The following is a 21,394-nucleotide window of genomic DNA, read 5'->3' as shown; positions in this document are numbered from 1 at the left end:
TCCATGATGCTGTTTTCCAGCAGCTTCCTTCTGGCTCGTCGTTTCTTTCCCATTTCTCTTTTGGCGCACGCCAAAGCGTGTCGCGTTGTTCTTTGAGAGTAGCCCGGCGAGATCTCTCTAAACCGTAGTCCGTCGGTACGCAGCCCAGTCCCCTGCGCTGTGGTCAGCTGTTTCGCCACATGGTCTCAAGACTTGGTCCCCACCCTCCCTTGTAATTTATGGGTTGATTTATTGAGGATGACTACGCTGCCCAGGGGGGCCGAAAGGACGACGACGGCGATGATGTGGAGAAAGCGTTTGGGTGGATGTGCTGCTGTCAGAGCTCCAGAGGTGTTCAAGGAATCTACAGCCCCCCCCCAGGGTTTGACTTATGTAAAGCAGCCCACCGGCTGCGCTGAGACGCTGAGGCTCCGTGGCTTTGGCAAGATTTAAATGAGAGCTTTTTTTTATGCATGATTAAGGAGGAGAATACTTGTTCTCACGGGCGTCTGTGGCGAAGGTCGTGAAAGTCACAGCTGGAAGAGCTACAACCCCCCCGCCCTCCCCCCGCCCCATATACCTGGAATATTTCCAACGCCCCAAGCCATCCAACTGTTGGCCAGAGGTTCATCCGCATTTTTCATGTCTAACACTTGGTGTGGCCACAAGCTCATCTATTCTTGGATGGGACTGGCTGGTGACCCCCCCCCCCCCCCCCAGAAAAACAGCACATGACTACAAACCCTGAGCAGATAGATGCGTCTGAAGGCCGACAGCTGACGAGGCAGACGAGGAGGAGGAGGAGGAGGAGGTGCTGTTCAGGAAGCCTTAGATTACTTTCACCTCTCATCTGATTAGTGTAAATTGTAATCCACACAATGTGTAAATGCCAAACTTTGACGAGATAGATATCTAACTGGAAATGTGCAATATCTGTGAGAGGCATGCATTTGAATTGAAGCAAAAGGGATTGTATTTGGGACTATTTTTAATAAGTATAGTTTAGTCTGCATTTATATTATGAGCAAATCCTCGTGCATAAAGCAGTGCTCCACCAAATGAGCATAACACTCTTCTAATTGGTTGGACTAACGATGGACAATTTAAAAAGAAAATCTATGCAATTATTTTTTTTTATACCGCATGACCTAAAATCCGTCTAAAAATACCAGCGCCTTCTTTAGCCACACACGTATGTGGACAAGCAACATTTAGGTCAGAGACTATTGTAGCTGTGAGCGGGTAGACCCCAAAAATGTAAACAACTCTGATATGCACCAGTATCTCCCAAGGCTTGTAAACATACATGTACAATCCGTGGAAATCATTTTAGACAACTTCAATATTTAAATGAAAGCAGAACTATATAGACTTCAAATTCCGTTGATCAATTCAAGAAATCTTTATTTCATTTTTTTCACTGCAGATGATTATGTGCTGGACATCAGTTGTAGATGCTCTTGATTCAAATTCCTCTTACATAGAAGTGAAATAAGCCAAACACTTCTACACAATACATAATTGCCATTTGTTTTCCCTGAGTTGAATGATCCTGTGACTAAGATGACATCCCAGACTATTCTTATGCGTGCCTGACTCCATGTGACTGGGCAGTTGGCAGCCTCAAACAGCAGCTACAGACAGGTGGTGGGAAGCGCTGCTGGCAGCCGCCACGTGTCATTTGGGTGTTGAACACTTTCAGCCCAAAATGAAATCCGACCCTTTCGCTCGGAGGCTCTCTGATAAAACGAGGTCACCAAAGCAAAGCGGTCCTTGTGGATCCGACCCGATAAAGACCCTGGACCAAGCCCTAATATGAAGGTGGTCTATGTCAGTGGAGAGGGAGGCTGCTCCCCATGTGACCCCCGTCTTTCTATATTAATAGTGGCCTGCTGCCGCTGGCATGTGGCCGACGGGCATTGCCGACTTTGTTTTTATTATGGGAAACGCTGTCAATAAGGGACATCAATGTCGGGGTCAAGTCTGGGCTTGCCGTGTGTGTGTGTGTGTGTGTGTGTGTGTGTGTGTGTGTGTGTGTGTTGTACGGCTGCCCACCTGTTTGCGGTCGAACTGGAATGAGGCCGCTGTATTTCCTGTGAAGGCTGAAGCGGAGCGAGCCGTGCTGTAATTTGTGCTTGAGGTAAACGACTACGAGGCACTCCACGGGGTACGCCAATGTTGTGCAGCGAATTATGAGCGGAGGAGTGGATGCTGGAAGGAAAATGGATTGTGTGACACTGCAGAGATGGGGACGGGAAAATGGTGAAGGTCTCAGAAGGCGGTGGGAGGGACGAGAGTAGATCATGAAGCCGCTCCTTATCTCCCCTCGCTGGAAGGTGCAGGTGCGTGAAGTGTAACCGCTTCCCTGTTCCCATCACAATCAAATCTGTGCGTACTGTTCCCCCCCGAACACACAAACCTGTGCAGCTACGTGGTTGTCGTGCCTGCAGCTCGACGGCGTATTCTAGCGGGCTGCGTGTGAGCCCGGCTGAGGGATGCAAATGATGTGAACAGATCTGGTTAAGCATTCCCTTTCAAAAAAAAAAAAAACACTGCTTTGATCTATCCAAGAAGCCATGGGGGGGGGGGGGGGGAGTTTACCCAGAGATGAAAGATCACGTCTGCTTGATTTGAAACATGTCATCACTCACACTCAAGCCAAATCAAATTAGGTCCATACTTAATGGGGCATGATTCCCCCCCACCCTCTTACAATGCTGGGACTCACTCTCAGCTTCTATCAGGCTAATCTTCGGATGTCTGTCAAACAACTCCGGGGGATGAGAGAGCCGCAGGATGTGTGCACGAACCAGTGAGGCAAGAAGTGGAGTGCCAGGCAAATGGGTGTGAGAAAGATTAACACACAGCGTAGCCTGATTGCCGGTGGAATGCAGTGATGGGAGGGGGGGGGGGGAGGTGGCGGCTTAAACCGCAACAAGGAAGCGGCAGTATAGGAATGTCTGTCTCGTGTATTTCATTTTTCTGTCCTTATTTTTGTGAGCGCAGATAAGAGTCCACAAAAGAGGATATTCTCTGTGTGAAGCATCAGTTCATAGAGTGCAGAAGGGATCGCTTGGGCTTGCTGGCAGATCACAGGTTCCCTCCTCAGGCGTGTATGTCCGCCTGTGACTCGAGCCAGAAATCTGGTTATTTCATTTCCCCTGATGCACCTCAATTGAAAGGTTTAATCCACACGCTCCCCTTCACCTCCCTTTTTGCGTTCTTACACTTGACCCTGTTCCGGAGTAGATGGGGTTTAGCTCGACTAGAGCCGCGACCTTACACGTACCCCACTGTGCTGATGAGCAGATGCGTCCTGTGAAGTCACGGCGGTGATTCGTAGATCGTGAGGAGCTGAAGGCCAAATGCAGCCAGAGCTTCACGAAAGGCCGGAGACTAATCCGCTCCCTGTATCTGCGCCTGAGAATGAAGGTCTACCAGTCTGACTCTTGGTATTAATGTTAGCGGTTGCTCCAGGGCGGATCTTATAGATTCAGAGACGTTAAGAGACTTCAGTGTTTGAGTATTCACAGTCACACGCTTTTACATTTGGCCTAATCTGGCCAGTTATGTAACCCATTTAATCTAGCAAAATGAGCTCCTGTGTTCATCATGGTCGGTGCACAGACTAAGGGCATTACATTCCTCCCAAGGAAAACTGCCCCTAAAACTTAAAGATGCATATGTTGAAATCAGAATTATTTTTGACTGACATTAGTTTAAACGGTTGAGGTACAGAGAAACAAGGTTGAGATGCCGGTTGGGTGAAAAGCACTGTTAAATGTGTGCGAAGCAACAGAGAGATTAGGAAGGACGAGCAGACGGATGGAGACACTTTCTGGGAGGAAAGCGCGAGAAACTAATTGATAAACAGATGAGATCTGTCTATTCCAGGGACCCCCCCCCCCTCCTCTCCCTTTCCTAATGGCGCCTTGATTTACTTGCTCATTGTGTGATTACTTGTTTAACCGCTGCCTCTGTCTTTTATCCTCACGGAGCATCTGACAAGTGGACGTTTTTGAAGCCCTTGAGTGTCTCCCTGCTTCATCGGCTGCCTTTCAGCGGCTCTCTGTCCTGCAGGTGAAGATGAGCGCAGGCAGGAGCAGACGTGCAGAAAGCAGATTTGAAATATGGAAACAGCAGGGTGGTGATTGGTCGGCGGGCACGGGGGAGGAAATGGTTTAAGTGAGCGGCCGATGCCTGTGGAGTTTCTGATGCGAGGGGTGTGTGTGTGTGTGTGTGTGTGTGTGTGTGTGTGTGTGTGTGTGTGTGTGTGTGTGTGTGTGTGTGTCAGTGACCACATTTTCAACCTCCCCTTTTCCAAGGTCAACCTGGGGAGTATTAGCAGAGAGGCATCATAGTAATTAACTATTCATCACACACACACGCGTGTGTGCGTGCTCATGTGTGTTGGTGTTTTCGGGGGCATCAGCGTTTAGGCTCCGCATTGTGTGCAAATGAGACAGCTGGCTCCCGTCTAAACACGAGGTTTTCCAGGCGCTCCCCTCCGGGCTCTGTGGCGTCTCCCTCGTGGTCCACTTCTCATTGTGTGCCGGCGCTGTTGTTATGGGCAACCTTGACCAATGTTCACCCGTTTTTGACCACCAACTCTCCAGGGCGTGTTCCCTACATGTGGGGGATTCAGGCGCCGCCTCCTTCTGTGTATTTGTACCCTCCTCCTCGTTTTTTTTTTTTCTTTTCTTTTCTTCTACTCCAACATTGGGGTAGTAGAGAACAGAGTGCCGGGCAATTGGGGGTGGGCGCGTGGTGTAACTGTACCCCTTCAGGCGGAGCAAGTGGGCTGGGTTCACTGGGGTCCGGAGAGGGGGGAGGGACGTTGACACGCCGAGAGAGAGACGGATTTAAAGAATTAGCCGCTCCAAGCGGCAGAGTTGCCATGGCTACGGGGGAAACGGATGAATGAATGACATCAGTGGCGGGGAGGTGAGAGTGTGAAATTGATTTGGTGGCGGCCCACGGGGGGAGGCGGCGCTCGTTGGGTTTTCGCCGTGCAGACCCATTGCTCTCTCCTCCGCACGCCGGTGTCTCCTGTGGACGAGCTCTCACCGGTAAGGCTCCGCTTTCTCTCTCCCTCCCTCCCTCCCGCCTCGTCAGAGGGAAGGCTGATCTTTGAGGGTTAGAAGTGTCGGCAGCATTTTCACTCTTGATAACTGTCCTCACGACCTGAGAGGGACTTGGGGAAACCGTGTTTTTGTGTGTGTGTGTGTGTGTGTGTGTGTGCATGTGCGGTAGTGATTAATGTCATGGGGTTCTCCCGGCGTGTCACTTAGAATGAAGGGAAAGGCAGATGTGCCATGCAGTTGTTGTGTGTATATATGTATGTGTAATATATATATATATATATATATATATATATATATATATTATATATATATATATATATCACATGCTTAGTGTGGAGGAATGTGTGTGTTTCTGGAGGAAGGAACAGCTGATTGTGCGAGAGCGATGTGAATGTGCGCTGGGATCCTCGCTGTAATGAGAATTAGCATCCGTGCAGCGGCTGTCACACTTCAGAGCCGCACACGGACACGAAACCGGCCTGCTCGGCCAGTGGCGTGGAGCGCTGCTGTCCCTCGCCACGGGGAGGTGAAACCGCGCGATCACTCCGTGAAGAGGGCACTCGCCGCTGGTAAAGTCTCGTCAAATAACACTCCTCGCCCGGACACTGCAGCGCGGGTCGGATGGCTCTGACATGGCGCGACCCTGCTGCGAGTTCACAGGCGGAGCCGTCCCCATTTTTCTGGCCGGGTGATTAATTACAGAGTTGACCCGCGTCGACCCCTGTTGGACCGGCGGCCGGAGTTGAAAGGTGTGGCTTGAGGTCACGGCGAAGCCAATCAGCCTGCTTAGATCAGTGCCCCTTCACTCAGGCCCGCGTCCAGAACAGGGGAGCAGATTACATTGGGGATCAAAGGCTCAAAAACGTAAGCTAGATTTGGGAAAATGTAATCCATTACTAGAGCTATCAACCAGGCTGCCTGTGGAGCGCAGCGGGGAGGGGGATTTGGGATGGTGTTGGGTTTAGCATCTCTTTAGTGGCTACTGGCTAACATCAAGGACACTGGACTGCAGTCCAATCTAGTGTCATGGCCTTCAAGGGAGAATATTAGAATGGAGGCATTTGCACCTGATTCAGCTGCTGTTCCAAAGCAGTCTTGTTCTTTTCCAAAAGTCCCAGCGGCTGAGTACCTAAAGTATACGGTTGAGCGGTCTGAGAGTTGGTGAGACAAGGTAGCCTCCGAGCATCAGTCTGAACCTGGGAGGAGAATTTGTCATTAAAGGGCTCTAGTCCAAAGCATCACCGTCATGTCTTTTCAACTGGTTGAGTGAAAGGCTGGAAGCTTTTTGGATGCACGGTCGGGGGCACAAGTGGGTCAGCAGTGTGTCTCCGCTCAGAACAGAACTGCCCTGTAGCACGACGCTACTCAACATTTGTTCTTTTTCAGTGTGGAAAGTACCTCGTCTAAGCCACTCCACTCTGAACATCCTTTCTTTTGCCTCTGGTTTTGTGGCTTATGCTTTCAGTTCACTCCTCTCACTCACCGTTCGCGGCTACTGGGAAGGTGGAGGCGTTCCAATGATGTTGATAAGCGCGGCCCTCTTGTGAGTCAGCAGTGGTCCGATATGGTGACTGGACCGTTACGCAAACTCTCCCACACGCCAACGTACACAGACTGTGTGGAGGTTGCTGGCATGTAGATTGAGTTTAACAGAGACTCGGCCACACGCTAGGATTGTTTTAGTGACTTTTGTTTTACTCCATTTACACCTGCTGGGTGGAGGAGCATGTTTGTGTGGCGCACCCTGATTATGTAATTCTGCCTAGTGGCCAAACTCCCATCACGTGAACCCGGGGACACGAGTCAGTATGAGATCTTCAGATGGCAAGTGATAATAATAAGTGATATAATGTTATTGTTGTATAGGTATACTGCTGAATTGGGAGATATTCTGATAAAATGAACCTTTTGTTGAAATGCAAAAGCCTTTCTTTCTTTTTTTCGTTCAGACGACCTTTCTTTCTTCCCTTTTCTGCACAGTAGCTCCTCAAATCAGTTTATAGATTCCATGGAACAGAATGATAAAGGACTCTTTGCTGCTGTCCGGTCCTAGTGGCTCAATGAAATCGGTCACCATTTGGAATAATTCATCGGCTTGCATGCTGCCCTTCTCCGTTGCTTCTAACAGTGTCTTCATTCTTTCTGTGTACTTTCCTGTTTATGTTTTGCAGAAGTCCGTCACTTCCAGTAGGCTGCAGAATGTATCTCAACCTAAAATTGAAATGCAACTGTTGTTGACGGCAATGTGACCGAATTCAAATCTTTTTGTTAAAACCTGATTTTCAGATTGTGGAATTTACAGCAAAATAGGAAGATCTTTGTTTCCCTTTTGTAACAACTTAGCAAACTAGCAACCTTGTCTTATCCACTTATTAGGTCAATATTTGTTGAATATCTGCATCATTTAATTTCAGTGTCCTATTTACAAGTAGTCACAATTTGCAACACAGATGGTCCCATGAAGTGAGGTCGAACAATAAATAAATTATAATCGCCATTCCAGTTTGGGCATCTCCAAATTAAACACGTGTGTGTGCTTCCTAAACAAACAGCTGGCCACGGAGGGGCGATCAAAGCGCTCTTGCTTTTTGCAGAATGTTGCTGCTGAAGACAAAAACAAACTAGTGAATAACAAGCTGATTTTAAGTCGTAGGATGTAGCCCAGCATGGAAGTGAAAAAAGTAGTTTGGTCCTTAAAATAAAATATAATTTCCATATTAAAATCAATAATTGTCCTGCTTTAAAGTTATTTTCTTCACATCCTGACTATCAAACCTAATTATTATTACACTGATAACTATGTAGACTTTATCCAGCTGCTCTCCCCCACTACCCGTTTGCATCACTCAATAATGTCAATTTGTCTTTTCTTCCCCCCCCCCCAAAAATATAAACTGCTGTTTAAGTATATTTGTTTGTTGTTTATGGACACTCCTCACATACACAGCACGTATTTGAGGGCATTGCGACTTGGCTTTGAGCAGCTGGATGGCACCGTCGTAATAACATAAGCAGCGTGGCGACGTGGGTCCGGAGTTCGACCCAACTGGGCAGTCGTCTGTCCGCCTCCTGAGTGGTGCCAGTGGGCCTGGTCCTCACTCTCAGTCAGCCGAGACCCAAACGAGCTATTCGGGAGCTCCTCACATCGCGCCGCGCTTTTGTTGGTCTAGTTATTGATTGTCTCTTTGGCCGAAGCTCGCAGCGCTCCTTTGTGTTCCATTGTGCCTGTTGCTTTAAACTGTGAGCTAGAGGAAGAGGCCGGTACAGGGGAGACAAAAGAGCACAGAGGGAGTGATGCACCTGCCTCCAGCTCTCGGGGTCGACGAGATGAGTGGAGGCGATTTCGGAGGGACACAATTATAGGCGAATAGTAAGTCGTTCATGAAGTGTGAGGGGGAACGAAACCGGCTCAAGCTATTGATTCCCACGTCTCTCCTTTTGCCTCACACTGCCTTTGTCTGATTCGAATTCCCTTCATCTGTCTGTCAAATGGACGGTTTTCTTTTTTCTCTCTGCTCCCCCTCGCTCAGGATGGCATCATGTGCTTTTCTTATCACCCCTTAGCCCGCAGCAATAATGAGCCTCGTCAGTCTTCTAGGGCTCCATTCGTAGCAATCTGCCGACTGGAAGAGGCTACAGATGTTACACCTCTGTCCTGCACTCACCTTCACCGCTGTGAGATTACAGACGATTCCCGCGGCCGCTCCCTCGTCCGGCCACGCCTCGCTGTCGCGGTATACGCCGGCCACCTCATATTCTGTGGTTGGCTCCTCTGGAAAGCTACTGGATGAATCGTGATCTTGAGGTTTCCTTGATTTAGAGGGAATTTGGGGAGTTCATCTCTCTATTATTTTGTATTGTATTTGCCATGTTCCTCGCGTAGTTTGCTACTTCTCAATAATATTGCCGATACAAACACTCCTCACATGCAAACAAAAAGAAGCCAAACTACCAAAACGATAATGATAGTGGTTCATATGTGGAGCTGCATGAACATGTTGCCTGAATAGGATGCAGACTGAATTCATTAAGTGATCCGAGGATCGTCTGTGCTTCGGACACCTTTCAGTTACCAAAAGAAGTTGACGTTAAATACCCTGAATGACTGAGACAATTTCTACCTACACAAGTATCGATGTCATTGAGCACAGTGTCTCTTAAAAGGATTAACAAGGACAGCGTGTTTGGGTTCTTTCTATTTGAAACAAACAGCAAGCAACGGGGACGTCGCCGGCCGCGCGTCAGGCGATGTCCATAAAGCGGATTTACGGGCAGGAAACTCCGCCGTGCCCGTTCGATCAATGCCTGCTCAAAGAGACACCCGGCAAAACTACAGTACTACTACTACTAATACCACCTCCGTCATGTTTCACCACTAATGCATTCATACGTTTTCTGTGACTCAACGCTGAGTTGTAGCTGCAGAGGAAATACTCCAGTGGGATGCAAAGTATCTCGTTTCTGGACTCATCAGCAGGCCGCCGTTATCCACGAGAACGGTCTAGGCTAATATTTTGTCAAGGCTATAACTTGCTTGTGGGTTTTTCTGCCCCTGAACGCTCATAAACTGCACGGTGCAGCTTAATTAACATCGATATGGACCTGAGCAAGGCACATAAACCTCTATTTGATTCAGTGGAGTTTCTCGGTGCTCTGCAGCGTCGTGCAGAGAAGCATCTAGATCTTTGCAGGCAACAACCCACCCTGGACCTCACCGACACAGCTGCTATAGGCTTTTAACTTCTCTGCTGTTCAGTTCAAACCTGGATTGAGCTTCTGTTTTGGATTGATAAATGTTTGGATTGCAATATAATCATTCTAAAGGGTGATGCAGATTATTAATAGATTCCACTGTGTGCATAGGAAACCTTATTTCTTTTTTTCAAGCTTTTATAGTAATTCAGCATTTGTTAAACATCCAAGCAGGCGGTTATATACTGCATGTTGTTACTGATCCTCCAAAAAACAAGCATGTGACTATAAAGATAAAAAAGTACTGTGTGTTTTTAACATAAGTGGACAGAAGGAACCGGCAAGACGGAAAAATAACGTCTGAAAATACTACAGTGTAAAATATAATTTGGCCGGAGACGACATTCGGTTTGATACCACACATTACATATAGACAGCATATATTCAATTCAATTTTCCAGTTGGTTAAAACCTTAAAGACAATCTAACACAAACAATAAATATTGTGTTGTGTATATGTTTCGTCAGTAGCATAATTAACACAAACAGCCGTGTTATTGGCAATAAAACCCAATGTAGTCCCAAAAACGCAAGCTGTCCTCAGAGTAAAAACCGCAGCTCTGTATTGCAGCAGATTTTAAATGGTAAATTATTAACTTCACTGTGTATTTAAAGGAGAACAGGTTCTTGTTCCCCTGATAGCAACAAATGAGTGTAAATTCTCAAATCCAATGACTTGGACCTTGAGGCTACAGAGGAGAGCGGTTAAGGTACAGACGGAAGGAGACAATGGAGATAAGTGGCTACGTTGGAACTTTAAATCGGTCATTGTCTCAAACCTTTTTTTATGAAGAAACTATCTCCACCTGCACTTGGGCATCACATCTCCTCGCAGAACTGCTGTCACTTCTGTCCATAACACACACACACACACACACACCGCAACACCAACGTATATATTTTGCGCTTTACAGTTTTAGATGACATATAAAAATAAGAAAAACAAAGAACACCTGCACATATATAGGTGTGTCAATACGGATGACTTTATACCTCTTATAATACTTTGGTAAAACTACTTTTATTATGAAAAGGTTTTTGGTCTTGTAAGGTTAGAACATGGGCACTTTATGTCCCCTGTTCTTATCCTAAACCCTTATATAGTTCTTCGTCCTTAAAAGGTCCTATAACTATGTTATGAATTTTGCACATCATGCTATCCCCTCAACACTGTTAAAGTCTTTTGGTGGTCTGTAGCCGGTCTGTTTTGGTGGTCTGTAGAGAGACACTGTGTATATCAAGCCAGTGTGTCAATGTAAAATGTTAAATAACACAAGTAAATAGTACTAAAACTTGCAATAAATGAAAAGCAACTTGTAAAATATATCCCATTTGGTTAATAATGTAGCAGAATAAATGTCTTCATGTTTAATAAATCCCACCCCGTAGTAGAAAATGTCCTTCATCAAAGGTCCCTCGTTGTCAGCGTCAGTGCCCATAATAGAATCGATGTATTTGCTCTAAAAGGGTTTCTACAGTATAATTGCTGCATTTGTAAATGGCCCATTTAATGAACCACTTCTCTCTATTATTTATAAGAATTTCATACAATGTACATCCACTCTGTGTACCTCACGGTCCAAGTGCTTCACCCAAATGTCGTCGAGGGGTAGAAATTTGGAGGACACGCCCCCCTCCCGCCCCCTGCAGATATAGACATAAATGTGTATGTGCATGCGTGCGCATATAGACAGACAAGAACTTGTCATCTCACTTTCCTCTGGTCCATGTTTACGTTGCTCCGGCAGTGTTACGCTGAACATGCAGCAAGTTGCTTCGGTGACCTGATTTTCTATGAAAGGAATTACTCTCATTCAGTCTGACGCACGCACGTCTCCTAGTCTTTGTCAACCTGTCTGCTGCTCCGTCTCCGTTCCGTCCCCTCGCCAACCTGCTTCTCTCAGCCAATCTCCTCTCCACAGGCCCCCCACCCTCCGCCCTTCAGAATTTGCAGCTACATGCAGATGTAGCTGCAGATGAGCGAGCGCTCGGGCTCAGATTTCTAAATGTTACAAGCTTGCTTCGGTCCCACTTCATTAAGCCATCTTTCTTGATCCGTGGTTTTCCCCGCTTCTCTCTCCCGGCTTTTCTTTTCCGCCCCCACTCTTCCTCACTCGTTTATCCTCAACTTCTCACCACAAAAAAAAATCATCTTTCTAATCAAAGCCGTGGTATTCATATATGCAAATTAGCCTTAAAGCAGAAAGTCAGATTTCCGCTACTAACACGGCAAGCACACACTGTGTGTGTGTGTGTGTGTGTGTGTGTGTGTGTGTGTGTGTGTGTGTGTGTGTGTGCGTGTGTTTGGCTCAACGCATGGAGTGTGCGTCAACGTGCTGGTTCTCGGCCCCTTACCTACTAAACTACACTTAGTTAATTTGTACTTAACATGTCGCCACCAAAAGCCGCACTGCAGTAGCGTCTCACTCTTTCCACCTATTCAACACACTCTCTCTCTCTCTCGCTCTGTTTTTTTTCCTACTCTTGCTCCCCCTGCTGTATCTGCATTCCCTCAATTTCCCATCTTAACCCGTTTCCTTTCCGTTTTCACCAATGACTGCCCATGCGCTCTCTCAGAATTCCTCCTTCCTAAATGTAGACTAGCAGGAATGAATTCCTCCCTCCTTTTTTCTTTGCCTTTCGATGGCAGATGTGTGCGTCCTTATCAGTCACTGCGCGTGCGTGAGCGAGATGGGAGACTGGAGCGGGGGTGTGTAAGGAGGCGAAGAGCATTACGTCATTGGGGGTGTGTTGAGCGGGTGGGGTGGGCCGAGCCGGCTGTCAGTCAGTGACGCGAGAGGAGCACGTGCGTCGCTTCTCGGCTGGGAAGACGCTGCGCGGTGCTTATCTGGCTGTGGGCGAGCAGAGCTAGAAACACCGAAGCTCCCCTCCGCTTGATCTAGGGAGTGAATGTGTTTGCGTGTGTGTGTGTGTTTGTGTGTGTGTGTGTGTGTGTGTGTGTGTGTGTGTGTGCGTGCGCGTGTGCGTGGTTGGGTCAGGGTCTGTGCACATGTAGATGCCGCATGGGCTGCAACCGGACCTGCTGGTGAATAATGCAGACAAGGAAGCGGCGTATGGACAGCATGCTGGGTGCCAGATTAGTAATGCGTCCTGCCGGGTTCCGAGCGCTGCGTTCGTCCTGCAGGGACCTGTAGCTGCCCACTGTCTGCCTGCCTGCTGCACCGCCCGGCTTCCCGCCCACCTTCCTTCCTTTCTACCTGACTGGCGAACTGTCTGACTTATCAGAAAATGTCTCACTACCATTTCATCAAATGCTGTAAGTAGCCTTTCGCCGTGTCTTTCTGTGCATGTCGGCGTGTGCAGGTGCCTCGTCATATATGCAGTGTCATTATACTCTTTATACCGTGAGCTTATGTGCTGAGGAATTCTGCTCCCCGGCTGTCGTTGCAGCAGCACGACCTGAACTTCAAATGTCTACCTGTGTGTGCGTGCAGCATGTCTGAGTGTGTGAGGGTGCTGCAGAGAGCTGCTGCAGATGTGTGAAGTTGACCGGTGAATGCGGCAGGTACTGGCAGAGGGAAAGAGTCCTGCAGACGCAGATCCCATAAGACAGCAAGGAACGAACAGAGAGAGAGAGAGAGAGAGAGAGAAGGAAAAAGGGAGAGAGTCTAAGGGGGATTTAGTGTTGCAGATATAAGGGTTGCAGGATTGGGAAATGGAAAGGGGGGGGTGACTTATGACGGAGTGGTGCGGAAAAAGGATGAGCACACTGGTGGAGGACTGAAGGAGAGGGATGCTGATATTTAAAAGGATGATGAGAAAGAGAGGGATCGTTTAAAATATATATATATATATATATAATTCTATCATGGAAGTGATGCATGTTGCCAATCTATCTAAACATGCATGATATCTATATATGTATGTGTGTGTGTGTGTGTGTGTGTGTGTGTGTGTGTGTGTGTGTGTGTGTGTGTGTGTGTGTGTGTGTGTGTGTGTGTGTGTGTGTGTGTGTGTGCCCCCACATGTCTGTATGCGGTCTTCTGCATTTACAAGGTCCTGCAGTGTTACAAGCCGGAGTCTGCATGGGATGTTCGACAATGATCCAAACTGAGGTGAAGGGAGAAGGAAGCTTCTGCTTTCAATTCCTCTTTGTGTCTCGTCTACGTCGCCCAGATACATTCAGCCCTGTTTCACATTAAACAACGCTCTTTTCCTCTTTCTATTTTCACGTGGCGATTCAAAGTAGATATTATGTCAACGTTTATTTTTTCAAATGTGGAAATTAAGTAGGAATAATGTGGCTTTTCATGGGGAGGGTTGATGGGATATTACATACATTTAAAAACTGGATTTAAAAAAATTCAAGTAATCATTGACTCAGGGCAAATTAGTATTGATCTTTGTTGCCTGTACTGGCTGTATTTGATGTCTTCATCTAAAAACAAAGGATAACTAAATACTCAGGACTGAAATCTATTAACCATGAACTCCGCCACATCGCATGAAGCAACACACACCTCGAGGGGAGTTTTCCGTCTTCACACATTAAGACATTTAGTGCCACGTGTGAACTGTATCGTTAAAGTCAACCTTTTACTGCACAGACCATACATCGTTAATTATTTATTGAGACAGGGTTTATTACGCAACGGGGACAAGCATTTCTTGATGTAGGAAACGGATGTCCCTCTACTATGTCCTGCACATGCCTCGCGAGGGACTCCTGTTTGTATGTAATATGAGTTTATGGGAGGTCGATGTGGCCGGAGCCTTGAATGCCTGCGCAGTAGATGATGCATCTACATGAGGTGGACAGAGTGTGAAGGACATACCAAACCAGGGAAGAGACGACCGTCACACGTGGGGAAAGTTGCGTGTCAGCATGCAGTAGATCATGGCAACATGTACACTTGTACAGGTGTGCACTGTGGACAGATTGAACACACACACCACGGCTACTCGTGCAAGTTGCCTTTCAAGATGGCCCGAGTACAAGAGGTGAGCAGAGGGAGGAAGAGGTGGGCAATAATGTGATCTGAGCCAGCCAGGCTGTGGGGGGACGGAGTGGTATTTATTAAAAAGCCAGTCGTTGTTTTTTGTAGTTTGGTTTTCTGCTCGATGTGCAGACAAGTTACCGAAATAAAATACAGTTGAAGCAGACACCTGGCATGAACAGTGAAATACAGACCACCCACCCCCTTGTCTGCAACATGAACACAAAGAACCTTTTTCACAAGTCTAACCAGAGCAGATGGCTGTGTGTCCGTGTGTGTGTGTTTGTGTGCGTGTGCGTGCACACTTGTGACAGACAGCGCCTCCATTTGTCTGCCTGGACGTCTTTGTCTCTGCCCGGTAAAGATCTAGTCCAAACACACCTCAGCAGCTCCTGCAGAGAAGAAACGCCAGTTTATTGTATAAAGACAGGGTTGTGGGACAACATGGAGGACTTCAAAGGTGTCCCACTGACGACACTTTCCACACGTGCGCTCAGTCTCCCTTCAAAGGAAAATAAAGTAGAAATCCAGAGAACCTCTGGAGATTATTGGAGAAACAAAGATGGTCCCAAAAAAATGGGAACGAGCGCAACATAGTTGAGTTTGACTAAAAAAAGGAGGTTAGACACCGGGTGTCCGTAGAGGGATGAGGTGGTGATTCAGAGAGACAAGACGTCCTCCTCCTCACATTTTGCTCGTGCTTCGGGGGGTGACTGTGACCTGAATTTGTATTTGTCCGATCATCAGTGCTGTAAGTGACTCACATCAATTCACTTTAAACCTCTTGTGTAATACGTTTTTCTTTGTATGCGTCCCTCTTGATTTTTACTCGTACCAATTTGCCAAAACAATATTTTTATATCTCATTATAACATGTGAAATTAATAAATACCAGGATGTCCTGCTGCATCCTATGACATTTTGGTGGTGTGCAAGCATCATGCTTCTCCGGCTCCCACGATCTCTTGCACAGCAGAAAGTAGGGCTGGGCGGTTTGGCCAAAACGCCTATATAGTTAGTAAGATTCTGACGCTATCACTGTTTTTAATCTTTTTTCCTAAATTCATTCATTGACCCCCGAAAAGGACCGCTGTTCACCGCTCGCTGCACAACTCTCGATCTAGCTTGTTAGCATGTTAGCTGTTGTGATCCTGCATCGCCCTTTTCCGCGTTTTCATTTAGAAGTCAATTACTCCTTGTTGTGTTCGGCGGGGTAATTTTATAACTGTACAATTATTAGTGTTACAAATTGTTTGTGTCATAAACATTTGTGCCGTGGTGTTTTACCCTGTTAAAGAGCGTTTGTTGTTGTGGGTTATTAATTGTTGTATAGCGTTATATCCATGACTCAATCTTGATACACGCGAGACAAGTAGCTCCGACCGCTGCAAGCTCAGCGCTGAGGTGTATATAAATTCTGCCGCCTGCCGAAGAGCAACATCATGTGTTACGGCTGTACACCGGAATGACGCCGTGTGAAAAATTCATACCGTATGGAAATTTGAAACCGGTATACCGGTTGAAACGGCAACCTGCCCGCCCCCATCAGAAGGGCTCAGCAACATCAAAGGATGTGATATGGAGCCTTTCTGAGTCTGAACTACTGCACAAGCTCCTGCGCATCCGAGTCATCCGAGCGGACCTCAACGGGTTCAGCAGATGCCTCGGATGAAACCTGCTCGCCGAGAGTCGGGCGAGACGACTCAATAAACGCTGGGATGCTTCCATCAAGACGCCCTGAGGCGAAACCCACCGCAAACATCCTTTTTACAGAAAATCTACTGAATGGATGCCACAACACACAACTGCAGACAAACATGTGTGCACGTGCACAAAACCATTAACCCAAGTTGAGCCTGGAGAGGAGAGTCTCCACTTAATGAGACCGCAGCAAAGGGTGTAGTGAGCGAATGCGTTTTCACCGATTTCCCCCCTCTTTGCTCCTCAGGTTGTTTCCAGCTATGTAATGTCTTTCGTCAAAACATGGAGATAGACCAGTGTCTGCTGGAGTCCCTCCCCGTCGGCCAGCGGCAGCGGCTGGTCAGGAGGATGCGCTGTGACCAAATACGGGCGTACTACGAGAGGGAAAAGAGCCTTCAGCGCCAGCAAGGCGGGATCAAGGTTCGAGCGCCGCCCACCGGCCCCGAGAGGCGACACGTCCGCTTCAGCCTCGCCGACTCCGTGCAGGACGCCGTCATTCGCCATGACGACAGAGAAGGTGGGTGCATGGTCGTGTGAAACGGTGGTAGTGTGGATGTGTAGGAGGGAAACATTTGGGGGTGAGACCTTTTATCTGGACCTTTAAATTGAACGTATTGTAAATCTTTCACGTTGTTCATTCTGTACGTCCATCGCAGTCTGTCCCGGGGGAGGATCCACCTGTTTCAGGTTTTTTACCTTTTATTCTCCATCAATGGCTTTTCTTTTTCTTTTTTCCTGTGTCGATGTGAGTGTTTTGGGACAGAGGATGCCACATGTGTACAGGCTGTAAATCCCTCTGGGGCAAATTTGTGATTCTGTGCTATAGTGAATTAATTGAATCAAATAATCATGGCACCGACTGACACCGCCCCCCCTGCCAGGCTACAAGCCTGACAAAATATTGCAGAGTGAAAGTTGAATGCGCAAGTGTTGGGAAAATGTAAGTGCTCACTAATCAATCAGATTATATTTCTTTAAATGTGCCTGCTTGCAGGAGGCTTCATGGCTGCATCATCATCCAATGAGAATAATGATCTCAACTCAGAACTCAGAACTTTCAAAATACTGTATGTAGATGGAAACAAGCCCAAAGAGTCTAATTGATTCAGTATGTATATCCTATTCATTCGTATCATCTTATGGATCATATGTAGATGACCATATAGAACTAGGAGTTTTATTATGTGTGTTAATGTGCGTATGGGAGAATCATTATATATATATATATATATATTATTCATAATCAGAAATTTGATTAATGGAAGCAGTGAAACCTCGAACATCCAGAACTTTATTAAGGGCCGAATGAACCAACAGAACTTTACGAAGACCACAACATGCAGCGGCTTTCCAGATGTTCTCTGCATCGCAAGACTGTACAAACATGTCCACTGTGTTTCCCACTGTGTGGGACGGTGGATGCTCGGCTGCAGCGTGTGGTGTGCACCACGTTGCCTTACGCCTCGAGAAAATCTTCTTGTAAATAAATGATTCCTTGTCTTCAGCATCGGTAGGGGTCGTCCAGGACGCCATCGCGATGTCATAACAGATCTTTGATGTCAGAGAACTCTCTCTCTCTACAAATCGTGAATCTAACCGATATCGCTCCTTCATCAATGAGGAACAGAGCTGCCCTTTTTTTTCTGGGGGAGTGGCGAACTAATCCAGCTGGCTCAAATGAAGCTGCGCCGGAGCAATCCGTATTGCTGTGCGTAGCTCTTGAGTGGATCCGTCCAAATTTCTTTAACGTAACACTTGGGCACAAGCGTCAGCACTTTAAAGGCCTTTGAAGTAAGGAGGACACACGCGTAATAGAAGATTTGCATTGGACTCATCGACCAATATGCCAATATACTGCGGTCTTTGCTGCAAAGCCGACCTCTGCAGATGCATTAAACAGTGAGTGCTTGTTTCTTGTTTGTTAGGAAACTGTATCCTAAACACTTTATAGGTGCCGCTGTTCGCTTGGACACCATGACGTCTTTAATATTGCCGTTATGAACAAAACTGGGCACGATGATGATGATGATTTATGAAAAAAGGAACCAAAAGACCTTTGTGCGAATCAACATTGTTTTTAATAACTTGTGAGTGTGCAAAAGAGGAGGAGGAGAAGAAGAAAGAAAATGATGGCTCGGAGGACAGAACACAAAGGCGACGAGAGGAGAATAGAATAGAGAGAATTAGTGAACCCTTGTGATGTCCTAATTAAAGACGTTGTTAGTGAGTGAGCTTGAGAATTCAATTAACAGACCAGAAACTCTGCTGGCAAGGCAGAAATATCACACATGCAGCCATTCGAGGATTTCTTTTGTCATCAGTTGTATTGTACAGGAAATAAGATGAAGGGGAATGAGATGAAGAGAAGCAGGATGGAGAACAAAGGAAATACTGAACATTGGGGCGGGAAAATGAAAAATTGATTACGGGAGATATTGTAGGTTTAAGGTGAGTATCCCACCAGGAGCACACAGCCATATATAAAGATGGTAGCACACTATATTTGACTATCTGTTGCATGCAAACATCTGGCTCACTTGCATTTTGACATTTGGTGAAATTGCTTTTTCCAAAGCAATCTCTAAACTTGATCAAAACAAGGCGCATGTGGAACAGCAGCAGCTGTTTCTTTGTAGCCATGAAACCAACAGTCTGTTTATTATGTCTTCCCCATTCTACAGAATAAAGACGGTAAGTAGGACATTTTGCTGTCCGTGGTTCTTCCTTGCAAAACACGATGTGATAAATGCTCAATGTTGATGTAGATCATTTGTTAACACTTAAGAACGGTGAGCAAGTCGTTCGGATAAATCTGAGATGAGTTGAAGCCTGAAAGTGGACTGTTGCATCGCATCATCTTGGAAGTGCTTGGTTTGAAAACCCCTCTTGTATTAACGTAAAACACCACAAGAGTGACCACAATCCAGTGAGCCACACGTGCGCTCTAGTATTGCATTGCAGAGAATGTAGTGTCGTCAGACATTGCTGTAGTTTCGCTTCAGTGTTCCAATGCTTTAACCATGTGAAGTTATGCTTCTCCGTAGCGAGAAAGTGAAACAAGTAGGTGGTAATAGTTTATAGCTAATAGCTTTCTGTGTCTTCACTGCTTCAGACACAATTCATTAACTTGACACATTCTAAAATAAGAAAAAGATATTGCGCCATGTCGAGTGTTATATAATGTTCAGCCACGTATGTTGAGCGGCCCTCGCCTCCAGCAAAGCTTCTCAATAAACGGCAGCGTATGTTCCTGTAGTTTTAAATGGGCTTCGTCCTGTTGAATTGAGCCCTTGAAATACCTCTTAATTCAGATAAATTTGTTATGGTGTGTGTCTATCAAAGAAAACTGTAGAAATTCTCTAAACCTGCTCTTGTTAGTGAAATGGATGTACAAGATGTAGAAATATAGGTGATTGTGGAGGAATGTTGTCATATTTCTCTGCTGGATTAAAGGCATGCGAACACATGTCATGTTTTGACAGAACGGGGCCGAGGCTCACGCAGGAGGTAGAGAAAGATGTCATGATATCTGGAATCCAATTTAAACCATAAGACTTACCATGAAGGGAACCGTGTCTGCCTTCCCTGGCAGCGGTGTTAAACTCTGCATTTATTGGGTCACTTGATGACTCATCGGTCAATCTTTTTAATATGTTTAATGTACTAATAATTGAAAGAGGCCGTAGCATACGTAACCCCTACGGATGCTTTCAGGGGAAACACCCTATTTTAACTAATACTGCTTCGTTGTGAACAACACGTCTTTGTTTGAATAAAAAGAATGCAGGACTTTAATTTGTTAATTTTTCAGATTTATATACAGCACGAACATCATGACCACAACGAGAACATTTGCTATTCTTTGTTGTGGGTCCCTGGGACTCGCCTCATTGAAAACCTATCCAATCACCATCACCCAGAGCATGAAAAACAGAAGGGCTTTGTTAATAAACACGTGGTTGTGAGTGAACATTTCATAGATGTTTGGTATCTTGTGAAAAGGCATACCTACCCGCTGACAAGCTGTTCATTCCATAAAATTGTCTCATTTCTGAACAAGTATACTACAGAACCCTGTTCCATTGTAAAGAATTATTGGAAAACTAGACTGCTACCTTTTTTTTCTTCAAGATCGAAACCTTGGAAAAATGATAAAGCTCATCTCAGAAACAAAGGGCGGTGAAGTGAGACGGTGCCTCTTGTGGCTATGACTGTGTTATTAAGAGTGTGCCAAGGTACGATGCTGTAGGTCTCGCAAATGTTGAGAAAAGGGCACATTGTGGAGGATTTATTACAGGGGTTTTATTAAATTCACACAACGGAAAATAAAAGTCACGGTTCAGATCGTATCGCGTACTAGAGACACTGATCGAATCACAGGTCCGATCGGTACAAAGAAAATTGGAGTCCATACTCATGTGGATCATTGATCATTCATAATGGCGATTCAGGTCATTGTGTGATTATAGTAGCTGGTCTACTAGGCTCATTACAAGATCACATGTGAGGAAATTGTTCATTTACCGTTGGCAAATACTTGTTTTCACTGAACAGAGCCTGAACACATCATAATGTAACGGAACCTTGTTTGTTAGCTGTTAGCGATGCTTCCACTGGCCTCTGTTGATTGTTTGCAATGTACCATTATTGGAGATCAATAACTACATAAGCATTCATGCAGATATCCATATTACATTGAATGTTGTCAGTGAAACTATATTTTGACTGATGATGCAAGTTAAAATTAAGCAATTAATCAGGTTCACATGCCCAAAACAGGGTTGTGCATTTAATCCCCTACTCGGTCCACAGGTCATGCTCGTGCACGTGCACATGCACAATATCTATTTCAAATTCAGTCAAATGCGAATAATATGGCGTTGTCACCGACACTGCTTGATGTGGAGGTTTGTGGTATTG

The 21,394-nt window shown here is 46.1% G+C and overlaps 1 protein-coding gene across 6 annotated transcripts in view; it reads left to right on the top strand.

The window, feature by feature from the left end:
• Positions 1–21,394, top strand: part of myo16 (myosin XVI) — a 78,745-nt gene that overhangs the window by 4,565 nt on the left and 52,786 nt on the right. For 3 of the 6 annotated variants that reach the window (XR_013452968.1, XM_040200816.2, XM_078090280.1), the window contains one exon: positions 16,722–16,991. Coding sequence is in view for 4 of the 6 variants with exons in the window: in XM_040200816.2 (XP_040056750.2) it covers positions 16,757–16,991 (235 nt within the window). In the remaining 2 variants the exon portion in view is untranslated. Of the gene's footprint in view, positions 1–4,670; positions 5,049–12,606; positions 13,093–16,721; positions 16,992–21,394 lie in introns of those variants that run through there. The other 3 variants (XR_005714354.2, XM_040200814.2, XM_040200817.2) reach the window with 2 other exon arrangements.

Source organism: Gasterosteus aculeatus, chromosome 16, assembly GCF_964276395.1.
Source record: "Gasterosteus aculeatus chromosome 16, fGasAcu3.hap1.1, whole genome shotgun sequence".
Taxonomy (NCBI): Eukaryota; Metazoa; Chordata; class Actinopteri; order Perciformes; family Gasterosteidae; genus Gasterosteus; species Gasterosteus aculeatus.
This window is presented reverse-complemented; position numbering and strand designations above follow the sequence as displayed.